This window comes from Microtus pennsylvanicus, chromosome 1 (genome assembly GCF_037038515.1).
Source record: "Microtus pennsylvanicus isolate mMicPen1 chromosome 1, mMicPen1.hap1, whole genome shotgun sequence".
Classification (NCBI taxonomy): Eukaryota; Metazoa; Chordata; class Mammalia; order Rodentia; family Cricetidae; genus Microtus; species Microtus pennsylvanicus.
In genome coordinates, this window is record NC_134579.1 from 62,750,244 (window position 1) to 62,763,124 (window position 12,881).

Here is a 12,881-nt window from a genome sequence, read left to right on the forward strand (position 1 = left end):
CAGACAAGAATTATGGACTAATATAAGTTATAAGAGTTAATAAGAAGCCCTAGCTAATAGGCCAACCAGTTTATAATTAATGTAGACCTCTGTGTGTTTCTTTGGGGCTGAATGGCTGTGGGACAGGGTGGGAAAGAAACTTCACTCAACAAATGGCATGTTGGGGGCAGATAGATCCACTTACAACCTGAGAGAGTTTGGGAACTAACTCTAGACAAAAACGAACAGAGTTAAGCATAGCTTCTTGGTAGCATTTTCTCAGGTGGGCTCTATTTGCAAGAGGCAAGTGCATCTTATTTAAGAGAGGCTTCCTGACTCGGCATTCAGAAGACTGAAGTATGAGGATTCCAATTTCAAAGATAGCCTTGGCTACCAAACACATCAGAAAAAGAACAACAACAACAAACTCTTTAAGGCCTATAGAGATGAGTCTAGGAGTCAAGAATACTGGCTAAGTCGGGCAGTGGTGGCGCATGCCTTTAATCCCAGCACTCAGGAGGCAGAGGCAGGTGGATCTCTGTGAGTTTGAGGCCAGACTCGTCTATAAGAGTTAGTTCCAGGACAGGCTCTAAAGCTACAAAGAAACCCTGTTCTCGAAAAACAAAAACAAAACAAACAAACAAAATCAGCACTGGCTGTTGTTCATGTTGTTCAAGAGGACCTTGATTAGATTCCCAGACCACATGGTGACTCACAACCATCTACAACTCCAGTCCCAGGAAACCCAAGGGGATCCAACTTCCTCTGGCTCCTACAGGTACTGTACCAACATAGCGCACACACATACATTCAGGAAGACACCCATACACATAAAGCAAAACTAAAAAATATATTTTCTTACTGAACTAATACATCACTTTATTACTTATTGTATGAATTTTCAATTTTATTTGGGCTTTTTGTTTTTCGAGACAGGGTTTCTCTGTATAACAGTCCTGGCTTTCCTGGAACTCACTTGGTAGACCAGAATGGCCTCTGAACTGAGATCTCCCTGCCTCTGCCTCCCAAGTGCTGAGATTAAAGTCCTACACTAACATTACCTGGCGAGGTCTTCTTTTTTTTTTTTAAGGCCCTTTTTTGGGGGAGGGGGGCAGGGGCTTCCAAGACAGGTTTCTCTAGGTAGCCCTTAATGTCCTGGAACTTGCTCTGTATTCCAGGCTGGCCTCAAACTCACAGAGACCCACCTGCCTCTGCCCCCCCCCCAAGTGCCAGAATTAAAAGCATGTACCTATTATGGGATTCCCCTCTGTATGCTATGAATATGTTTTATTACCATTGGTTAATAAATGAAGAAGCTGCTTTGACTTATGGCAGGGCAGAAGATAGGTAGGTAGGAAAACAAAACTGAATGCAGGGAGGAAGAAGATGGAGTCAAGAGATGCCATGTAGCTGCTGAAGGAGAAAGATGCCAGAACCTTACCGATAGGCCAAAGGCTGATGGTGATACATAGGTTAATAGAAATTGGTTTATTTAAGATATAAAAGCTAGCTAGGAATACACCTAAACCATTGGCCAGTGTTGAAACTAATAAAGTTTTTGTGTGATTATTCGGGTCTGGACGACTGGGAAACCAATGCACAGTCTCCTTTTATCTGCACCAATATCACCTAGCCTCTATCTGCTATCGAAACAAAACATTTTTAGACTTTTTTTTTCAAATCATACTTTGACATGAAATATAAAAGTTTTCTCATTATGGGTGGTGGTGGTACACGCCTTTAATCCCAGCACTTGGGAGGCAGAGGCAAGTAGATCTCAGTGAGTTTGAGAATAGCCTGGTCTACAAAGTGAGTTCCAGAACTGCCAGGACACAGAGAAACCCTGTCTCAAAAACAAACAAACAAACAAAAACCCTTTTCAAATTATTTATTGCTACTTCTACTGCTACTGTTGAATGGAGACTAGATAGATGATGGATTTTCAAAGCGGGAGGGTACTCTTATGTAAAGTGATGGTTAATTCTGGGGTCTGTGCTATATGTCTACCAAACAACCAAAGTATTTTTTGAATGTATGACTGCAAAACAAAAAACAAACAAAAAAAACAACCAAACAAACCCTAGGCCTGCCTCATTCAGGACATTGGCCAGTTAATAACTGGATCTTCGCCAACAGTCTACATTTTATTAGTCATTAGAAAAATATCTCTGGGGCTGGAGAAATGGCTCAGAGGTTAAGAGTACTGACTGCTCTTCCGGAGGTCCTGAGTTCGAGTCCCAGTAACCACATGGTGGCTCACAACCATCTGTAATGAGATCTGGTGCCCTCTTCTGGCCTGAGGGCATACATGGAGGCTGAACACTGTGTACATAATAAATAAATAAATCTTTAAAAAAAAAGAAAAATATCTCTGGCTGGGGGTGGTGGAGCACCCCATCAATCCCAATAAGAGTGTTGGGGAGGGGCAGAGGCAGGAGGATCTCTGTGAGCTCAAGGCCAGCCTGGTCTACACAGTGAGCAACAAGACATCCAGAAAGAACTTGCCTCAAAAAAAACCAAACCAAAACAAAAACAAAAACCAAACCAGAAACCCTTCTTTTCCTTCCCTTCCCTATCTGTCTCCATCTCTCCTTCCTTTCCTCCCCCCTTTTTTAACTTCTCTCTCTGTGACAGGGTCTCACTAAGTAGTTCAAATCAGTCAAGTTCTTGAATGCTGGGATTACAAGCATGCACCATCTACTTGGATATTTTATTACTTCTAAGATATTTTTTTTAAGATTTATTTATTATGTATACAGTGTTCTGTCTACATGTGTGCCTGTTTATCAGAAGAGAAATCAAAGTAAGATAAGAACACAGTAAAAGCCCCAAACTTTATATGAGAAAAAATGAAATTCTGTGTAAAATATCTGGCACAATTAAGTCAGTGAACAGTTGGTAAATAGTTAATACTCAATCTCTATACCCAAACTCTAATGTCACTATATGAAATATTGCCGGGCGGTGGTGGCGCACGCCTTTAATCCCAGCACTTGGGAGGCAGAGGCAGGAGGATCTCTGTGAGTTCAAGACCAGCCTGGTCTATAAGAGCTAGTTCCAGGACAGGCTCCAAAACCACATAGAAACCCTGCCTCGAAAAAAAAAACACTATATGAAATATTATCCAACAATCTTCTTCAAACTAATATGATTCTACACATGACAAATAGTTTAAAGCAAGATATTTTTTTACCTAAAAAATAAGGTTCTCAGGAGAGAGTACAAGGTGGTTCATGCTTGTACTCTCAGAATATAGAGGCTGAGACAAGAGGATTGCTACAAATTGTTTTTTTTTTAAATATTTTTTAGGGTTTATTTAACTTTTATGTGCATTGGTGTGAAGGTGTCAGATCCCCTGCAACTGGATCTTCAGACAGTTGTGAGCTGCTATGTGGGTGCTGGGAATTGAACCTCGGTCCTCTGGAAGAGCAGTCATTGCTCTTAACCACTGAGCCATCTCTCCAGCCCCGGGTTGCTACAAGTTTGAGGCCAGCCTGTGCTATGTAGTGAGTTCCAGACTAGCTTGGGCTACAAATGTGAGGATGTCTTAATAAGCAAGGAGGTAACAAAAAACCAAAAAGACTTACCAGAGTTCTTACAGTGCTTTTTATTGGCCCTAAAGTTCACTTAAGGGATACAAAGATATACAACTCGTCTGATCGGCCACTAATATACTTTGCTGCCCTTTTATTTTTGTGCTCAAGAGCCAGTTCACTTTTTCTCCATGTTCAATATCGAGCTTTGGCAGAATCTTTGCATGCTTCTCCTCATCCGCTCCTGCGGCGCTTGAGTTCCCACCCTGCTTGGGGCAAGCTGCTCTTTTTGCTTTCTTTCTGTGGGTGTGTTTTGCAGGACTCTTCTGTTTCTTCTCCATTTCACCGCTCACATCCCACAAGCGTATCTTTCCATCGTTCCCTCCAGTAAGCAGCAGATGGGACTCAGGCAGAAAGCAGACTTGGGATACCCCCAAAGTATGACCCTTAAATCCCAATTCTCGCTCACACTTGACTCCCATCACCCTGAAGATGCGCACCTTACCATCCTCTGCACCACAGCTGAAAATATTGCCACACGATGCCACCGAGACAGAGTGGGCTAACGCAGGGTTTAGGAGCCGGCCAGGGGACTGGGGCCCTTCTGTTTCCTCTGTTTCATCCTCCTGTAAATTTGTAATCCAGACGGGTCGGGCTTTTTGAAGACTCCACAGCATCACCTTTAAACAAGGCAAAGTTACACAGTCACACAGTGATCTAGCCTTGTTGGTCAACTACAGTGCATCCTGAGCTCCTAATAAATACCACACAGTTCCTGTACCATTTTAAATGGTCAAAAGCTGCTACTTGACACTAGACTGAAATGAGAATACAGAGGCAGAGGTAGGATTTACAAAGCCAGAGACTAAAAGCTGTTACTGGAAAGACCCCATGAAAGTATACTTGTTGGGCTGAGGACATAGCTCAGTGGCAGAACCTGCAAAACCTGGACACAAGCCCCAGCATCACTCACCAAATTTAGAGAAAAAAAGGAAGGAAGGAAGAAAAGAAAGAGGAAAACAAACAAGCCAGCTAGCATGGTGGCACATGCCTTTAACCCTAGCACTCAGGAGGTAGAGGTAGGTGGGTTTCTATATGTCTAAGGCAGCCTCGTCTACAGAGCCAGTTACAGACCAGCCAATGCATTAGTGAGACCTTGTCTCAAAAAACAAAATAACAACAAAACCCCTTTTTTTGTATATTTCCTATTTGATCTGCCAAACAAATTCTTGGTTTGTTTCAAACCAGGTGTGACTATGTAGACAGCTGGCTGTGAACTCACGGTGACCCTTTTGCCTGTTTGCCCAGGGCCAGGATCACAAGCATGCATCACCATGTCTAGCTCAGACTTTTTTAACTCAGTGAAAAATCTTATTTTGGGATAAGTATTGTTGTACAAGCCAGCAAACCAAGCATTTGGAGGTAGAGGTAGGGATTCAAGGTCATCCTCTGCTATACAGTGAAACTTTACCAGGCAAATCAAAATAGCAGTTATCTAGCCCTGCCTTTTATAGCACATTTAAGAATGCTCTCAAGCCCCTAAAATGTCTCACATAGAATTGGAGACAAAATGCCAAATTCTTGAAGTCCATTTTTTAAAAAAGTTGGGTTTTTGTTGTTGTTTTGGAGACCAGGCTGGCCTTGAACTCGTAAAGATCTGTCTGCCTCTGCCTCCAAATGCTGAGATGGCATGTACAACCATGTCTACCCCAGAAAGATTTATTTTACTATTCTGTGTATGCATGTGTGTGTGTGAATACCAGTGCCTCAAGAGTCCAGAAGAGGGCATTAGATCCTCTGCAGCTGAAGTTACAGGCAGTTGTGAGCCATCTAACATGGGTGCTGGGAAGCCAACTCAGGTCCTCTGCCAGAGCAGAGTGAACTCTTATCAATGAGCCTCTCTTCAGCCTATTTCCAATCTATTACAGGTCACTTCTGTAGATCTCACTGCCACACCTAACGACTAACGAGTCAGTGATGAAATTTGGTATAGCCGAAGGATGAAAGAACGATTAGTCAAAACACACTACATCTGAATATTTATAACCAAGTCACCTGGCTACACAGACGCTTCTTAAAAATCGGAGAAAGATCCAACCTGAGGGTAGAGAACACAGATTTAGGAAGGGTTTGGTCAAGACCTAGATGTAGGTTGTAGGGAAACTGTGTCCTATAAATACAGATGGATCCTGGTGGTGACACACACCTTTAACCCCAGTGGTTGGAATCGAAGCAAGCGGATCTCTTAAGTTGGAGGCCAGCCTGGTCTACAAAGCTAGTTCCAGGACAGCCAGAGCAGCATAAAGAAACTCTGTCTTGAAAAACAAAAACACCCAGAATAATTCTATATCGAATGATTCTGTATAGAATTTCTACAGAGGCACTGCAAATATTTTCCAGGGCTTCCTTACTATTTGGGACGTGGCCCCGCACATAGGACACCTACTCATTCCACTGCCATGCCCTCCAGCGCCGCTATGATGGATACTGGCTTTTTCCTCCTTCAGTTTTTCAAGACAGGGTTTTTCTCTGTAGTCTTGGCTGTCCTAGAACTTGCTCTGTAGACTAGGCTGGCCTCAAACTCCGAGACCCACCTGCCTCTGTCTCCTGAGAGTACTGGGATTAAAGATGTCTGCCATCACCACCTGGCAAAACTGCTGCTGCTGCTACTGCTGTTGTTTCTGAGACAGGGTTTCTCTATTTCATAGCTCTGGCTGTCCTGGAACTTGCTATGATGTAGCTCTATCTGGCCTCCAATTCACAGAGATCTGCTTGCTTCTGCCTCCCAGGAGAGGAGCTGAGATTAAAGGTGTACATCACTACTTCAAGCATAGATGATACTTTAAGTAACTCTTATAATAGAGAAAAAGCATTGGATTTGGAGGGTAGAGAATTAAGGCTGCTTCTAGGCAGGTGGTTCATCTAATAAAAATTTTTAAAAAGGAACAACAGGTGGCTAGAGATAAGGCTTAGCAGTTAAACAAACTGCTCTTCAAGAGGACTCTGGTTTAAATTTCAGCATCCATGTGACAGCTCACAACTGTCTGTAACTGTAGCTCCAGAGTACCCAATGCTCAACTCTGACCTGCACAGATACCAGGCCCAAAGCCAGTGCAACACATACATGCAGGCAAAACATCTGTACACATAAAATGAAATTTTGAGAAGGAACAAGAATTAGGAGGGCGTGACTAGAATGAAGACTAGTATTTGCAAAGTGAAAAGCACTTAAAAGTCCTAAGCACTCAGCCCTAGTGATGAGATCTTTCTCTTGCAGGAGGAAGGACAGTTGCTTTGGGAAAGTTCAAGCTATCTAAAAACTCTCATATTAACCAAGACCTGCTCCTGTGAGAACACAAAACAAAAACCCACCAGCTTTCCCTATACAACGTGCTTCACGCCTCCATCTCCTCCCTAGCGGTCTCCTCTGAAGGCAGGCTAATTTGTGATGTTGCTTCCAGAGTCCAGCACTGCACACTGTGCTCTGCTTCTGGTCACCCACAGGCATTTCAAGTAACGTGTTTTCAAGGTTTTCTGCTCCATCTCCCACCCTCACATACATTCAAACCATTTAAGAGTTTCTAGAAGCTGGGCGTGGTAGCACACACCTTTAATCCCAGCACTCAGGAGGCCAAGACAGGTGAGTCTCTGTGAGTTCGAGACCAGCCTGGTCTACAGAGAGTTCCAGGACATCCAGGGGTGTTATACAGAGAAACTCTGTCTTGAAAAACAATGACAAAAAAAGAGTTTCTAGAGCGTGTGTGGAACAACTCTACATTCAGTACCTCCCCCCCCTTTTGTCTGTTTCGCTGACATAAAACTACCCCTTCTTTGTTTAAAGCAATTTTTACACTCAGGCATTTGAATCCTAAGGTCTTAGAATGTCTAACGATGGGCAAAGGAAGACAAAGCGCTAATGAATAAAATAGAGTAGGTTCTGTCGGGTTAGCACTCATGGTAGTACTAAGGCTATAGTTCATAACTGGATAAGAAATGTTAGGATAGACTAGAAAATAATTTGATTCTAGGGGCTGGGGATACAGCTCTGTGGAAGAGTACACGTTTATCATGTACAGCCCCCAGTTCAATTCCCAGAACTGCCAAGGAAACCAACCAAATACATATTTGATTTTGTTAGCAAATCCTGCTCAGAAATTACCCAAGTGCTCTTTGCAAAAACATCACCTGCATATCCAGGCCGCATGACACCAGGCTCTGAGGCCGCTGAGGTCGGAAAGCCACAGAGGAACAGATGTTAGAATGTCTCTTCAGGGACCTGGTGACTTTCTTCTTTTCCAAGTCCAGGATTTTGATTGCTCCAGAGTCATCAGCAGAAGCCAGCAGACTTTCCGTTTCATTTAGTGAAAGACAATTGATTTCTTCATCATTCACATGAAAATGGTCCAGGGCCCCTTTAAGAGACCTGACATCTAGTACACTGATGCTTTCTCCATGGGAGGCATAGAGCTTGGTGGGGCAGGAGGGGGAAAACAGGACGCTGGTAACATCATCAGCCCCTTCCAACTGCATGTGTCCTAACGGAGTCCCATCTTCACCCCAGGCCACAAGATCTCCACCCTCTGCTCCTGAAGCCACCAGCCCATCTTTGCTTGCGTTTAGGCAGAGGACAGAAGAAGAGTGTCCACCGGTCCACTTGACTGCCATGATGGCCCTCAGAACTCTGAAGAGGGAGAAAACCTGTATCAGATTTTATACCAGAACCTGAAGCGATGAGACAAATATAACAAACACTTGAGGGGGCTGGAGAGATGGCTCAGTGGTTAAGAGCATTGCCTGCTCTTCCAAAGGTACTGAGTTCAATTCCCAGCAACCACATGGTGGCTCACAACCATCTGGAATGAGGTCTGGTGCCCTCTTCTGGCCTGCAGACATACACACAGACAGAATATTGTAAACATAATAAATAAATATTAAAAAAAACCAAACAAACACTTGAACAGTTTTTAAAGAGAGTTTAAAAGCTCAATTATCCCCTTGTCCTCTCCTCTCAAAGGACATTTAAAGATTAGACTTACAAAATTCTGGGTAAACATAAGCCGTGTCTAGTATTTCTGCTTCTCTAGCATAGCTATCCACAGGAGACACAAATACATGCTGACTAGCAGGTGTAAGCTTTTGCAGGTTTCCTAATCTTACTAATTTTATCCTTTCTTGTTTGTTTTTGGAAGACATTAACTCAATATTATTTATTTTCCAAAATAATTTATTTAATATTATGTGCACTGGTGTGAGGGCGCCAGATCCCTCAACAGACAGTTGTGAGCGGCCATATGGATGCTGGGAATTGAACCTGGGTAATCTGGAAGAACAGTCAGTGCTCTGAACTGCTGAGTCATCTCTCCAGTCCCAATTGACTCAATTTTAAAGGTACTTTTCGCTAACTTCTACCCCAAAGCATGAGAAGTTAGTCAATGAATAGATTTTATGGTTAAGAGGGCTATTACAAACAACAATATAGTTCTGATCATTTCCTCCATAATGGATCTAGTAGTAAATCTTTTCATTAATCCTTAATTAAAGACCCAAGAACAGTACAACTCTAAGCACTAGGGGATGGGGGAGGGCACACAAGGACACTAAATTTCCAGACTCTAACTCGCATGGGTATTCATTGATCACTTATATAATCAGAAAAATAATAAAGAACTATTAATGGGACTGTTAAAAAAGTTAGGAAAGGGGCTGGAGAGATGGCTCAGCGGTTAAGAGCATTGCCTGCTCTTCCAAAGGTCCTGAGTTCAATTCCCGGCAACCACATGGTGGCTCACAACCATCTGTAATGAGGTCTGGTGCCCTCTTCTGCATGTAGAAAGAATATTGTATACATAATAAATAAATAAATATTTAAAAAAAAAGTTAGGAAAGCCAGGGCTGGAGCGATGGCTCAGCAGTTAAGAGCACTGGCTGCTCTTTCAGAGTTCCTGAGTTCAATTTCTAGTAACCATATGTTGGCTTACAACCATCCATAATGAGATCTGGTGCCCTTTTCTGGCCTGTAGCAGACATACAGGCAGAATACTATATACATAATAAATAATAAATAAATCTAAAAAAAAGTTAGGAAAACCTCAAAAATGTATATATTCATCTGGGGCCTCAGAGGTGGTCAGTGGTTAAGAGAACCTGATCTGTTGCTTTTGCAGAGGACTGGCTTTGGATACCAGCACCCCCACTCACAAGCAGAGTAACTCCAATCCCAGGGGATCCAGTGCTTTCTTTGAACCTCTGAGAGCACCAGAAATGCGCACGGTACCCATGAATACATACTCATACATATCAAATAAATAAAAATTTGTTAAAATAAATACCCAGTGAGCCTTTTCACTCTAGCCAACCAACAATTATCATGCATAATATTTATTAGTGATCCAACTAGAGCCTTTAAAATCATTCAGTTTTTTTGTTTGATTGCTTTTTTTAAGATTTATTTATTTTATGTATACAAGTGCTCTATCAGCAATATACGTACGCCTCCACACAAGAAGAGGGCATCCAATCTCACTACAGATAGTTGTGAGCCACCATGTGGTTGCTGGGAATTGAACTCAGGATTTCTGGAAGAGCAGTCAGTGCTCTTAACCTCTGAGCCATCTCTCCAGCCCTCCAAAATCATTTGTTTACTTGGTCTGTAAAACATATCCAAAGACCATTATCATAAATGTTAAACAAGCCAGACCTGGTAGCACAGCACCTGTAATCTGGCTGAGGCAGGGATTTTGAGTTCTAGGCCACTCTGGGCCACATATTGAGACCTTTGAGGGGGGAAAAGGGTCAAACACTCAGAATGCTGTGGCAAATGGCTATGGGGAAAAGGTTCTTAAAAGTTAAGTCAAAACAATCTAGACATGGGTTGTTTGCAATCCGCTGTTCTTGGTTTTCTACACTTGGACTGGACAACTAGTAGAAATAGGTTAAGGTCAATATTCTCTCACTTGTTTACCAAGTCAGTACATTGGCCTTTTCCTGTGCAGTTGCTTAAAAGGGTAAAGCACAGAGTTTACTCATATCCAATTATGGATTACTTTAATAAGATAATAGGTCACTTCCTCTAACTCCCGATGAGATCACGGAGTGCATAAGAACAAAGTGAGGTATGCTAAGAGTGTTTTATTAAAGGGTGGGATGCCACAAGGGGCAGTTCTGAGCAGGTAGAGTGCGTAATGACATGGGCAAGGGAACAGGTGTGGCTCATAAACAGTAGGTGAAGACTGGTAACAAGAAAACAAGAGAGTGAGTGAGAAAGGCGACCCTTTTCTGCTTTGAGAGTACCCTGATGTTAGTTGAGTGGTAAGATGCCACTAAGTCATCTGAATAACGGGTAAAGGACAACAGCCAGGCAAAGGTGGCACATACCTTTAATCCCAGCACTCGGGAGGCAGATGCAGGTAGATCTCTGAGTTAGAGGCCAACATGTTCTACAGAGTGAGTTCCAGCACGGCCAGGGCTACACAGACAAAGTCCGTCTGGTGGTTGCGGGATAGAGAACAGAATGATATCATTAGATCCTTCTAAGACAAGATAACAATATGTGATAAATGATGAATGATCTCTACTATCAGTGCCTTTCTTCAGTCACACCTTTATTTATGGATTTCTGCTATTTAAGTGTACAAGCCTCGGAGAGAGGGAGAAGCAGAAACTGACTGACTCTGTTATACCCAGTTTGGTCCCAAATTCCTGGCTCGTGTGGTCTCTCGCCTGAGGTTCCCAGGCAGCCAGAGTTATAGACTCTTTGTACCACAGTGCCTTGTTCATGCCTTTCTATCATCATTCTGTGTAGTTCTTTCTCTCCTTTTCAGATCTACCAGTTAAAGGAAACGTAACTGCCATTCAGACAGAATCTGGCTCACCACCCAGGAACCACGGAGAAATGGTCATTACTGTGACAGTCAACACTTTCTCAAAGATTTGGGTTTCCTAAAGGGAGTCCTGATGTGGACAGACTGAAAAACACTAAAACTAGGAGACAAAACAGACAAGCATCTGGGCTACTTAATTAGGTGAAAGACGTTCTGAGGACGGGATCGGCAAGTAATAAGCATGTAATTATACCAGAGTAGGGAAGTAGTCGCTGCCCATTTGTTTTTACTAAAAAACAGGAAGTGAATTACACATAGGTGGATCTCAGGCAAGACTTCTTACTACATAAGGATTGCATGACACCGAGTTGACTATTGAGCCTGTGAGCCCTAGTATAATAATCACTCAATAGAGAATTATAAAGCCAGATTAAACCTCTTACCAGGCATGCTCACCCTGTAGTTCTTTGACTTTCTGGGCATGGCATGTACATCCCAGGCACGTACGAAACCAGAAGAGGCCTTGGCTCACCTCAAACTACAGCTACAGGTGGCCTTGAGCCTCTACCTGGGTGATGGGAATGAACCCAGGTCCTCCCTAAGGGCAGCAAGTGCTCTTATAGGCTCAGCCATCACTTCAACCCTCTATTATTCTTTTTCTAAGTACTCTTTAAATTTTGGAAACGTAGTATGACTAAATAATGCAGGATTTCTTTCCTCCCTGAAAACCATCATTATGCCTCCACTTTATTCTCCCTCCTGGGACTGTTTAACAAATTAAAACAGAACACAAAACACATTTCCTTAATCTTTTTACTAAGAGATGGATCTGAGCACACTCTATTTTGTCCAAAAAGATTGTGACATTTACTATTTAAATGACACTTTGGGATTATCTAAACTTGTTTTTCGCCACGTATTTACGAAGCAAATTTTGTCACCTTACTTTTAGAAAGGAGTACTGGTACAGATGTTCGGGGAGTCCCTACGGTCCTGTCCCCCAAAAGACTGGAGTCTTTAATCCTAATCCTAGCACTCGGAAGAGGCAGGAAGATCTCTGAATTGAAGGCCAGGCTGGTCTACAGAGCTCGTTCAGGACAATCAAAGCTACACATAGAAACCGTGTCTCGAAACACCAAAAAAATAAAGTAAATAAGTAAAATACTATCTAACCTGATCAAGACAAGAGGTTCTCAACTGCCCAAAGGTAAAGAAAATGGGTCCAATAGAAGTAAAGATGCACGAACTAACTGGCGAGCAAAAAAGGGAAGTGTCGTGCACAAACTGGAGGTTGAGCAGGAGGCAAATGAAACAGGAAACTCCGGAGGAAGAGAGGCCAAGGAGAGCCCACTCAAGGCCATTAGTCGAAAAAGAGAAAAAAACTCTAGAGAGTAAATCGAACCCACTGGCAACAGCCTCATACCTGGGCTTCCCGTTCCCGGCCGGCGCCTAGTGATGACCTCACACTCAGCCTCCAATCCCGTCAAGCTTAGGGAGCGAGGCGCCTTCGCGGAGCAGTCACTTCCGGGCTGAGAGGCTCGGCGAACGA

The 12,881-nt window shown here is 43.0% G+C and overlaps 1 protein-coding gene across 5 annotated transcripts; it reads right to left on the reverse strand.

Moving 5' to 3' along the window:
* Positions 1–3,566: 3,566 nt before the first annotated feature.
* On the reverse strand, positions 3,567–12,875 carry Wdr53 (WD repeat domain 53). 5 transcript variants are annotated; one of them, XM_075966939.1, is made up of 4 exons: positions 12,756–12,771; positions 10,887–10,996; positions 7,698–8,193; positions 3,567–4,192 (listed from the first exon to the last, which is right to left on the reverse strand). In XM_075966939.1, the coding sequence occupies exons 3-4, from the start codon at positions 8,175–8,177 to the stop codon at positions 3,596–3,598; spliced, it is 1,077 nt and encodes a 358-aa protein (XP_075823054.1). In that variant the 5' UTR covers positions 8,178–8,193; positions 10,887–10,996; positions 12,756–12,771; the 3' UTR covers positions 3,567–3,595. The 5 variants fall into 5 exon arrangements, with proteins under 5 accessions (XP_075823054.1, XP_075823063.1, XP_075823039.1 ...); XM_075966948.1 differs by lacking the exon at positions 12,756–12,771 and adding an exon at positions 12,506–12,749; XM_075966924.1 differs by lacking the exon at positions 10,887–10,996 and having other exon boundaries at positions 12,756–12,875.
* Positions 12,876–12,881: the final 6 nt, after the last annotated feature.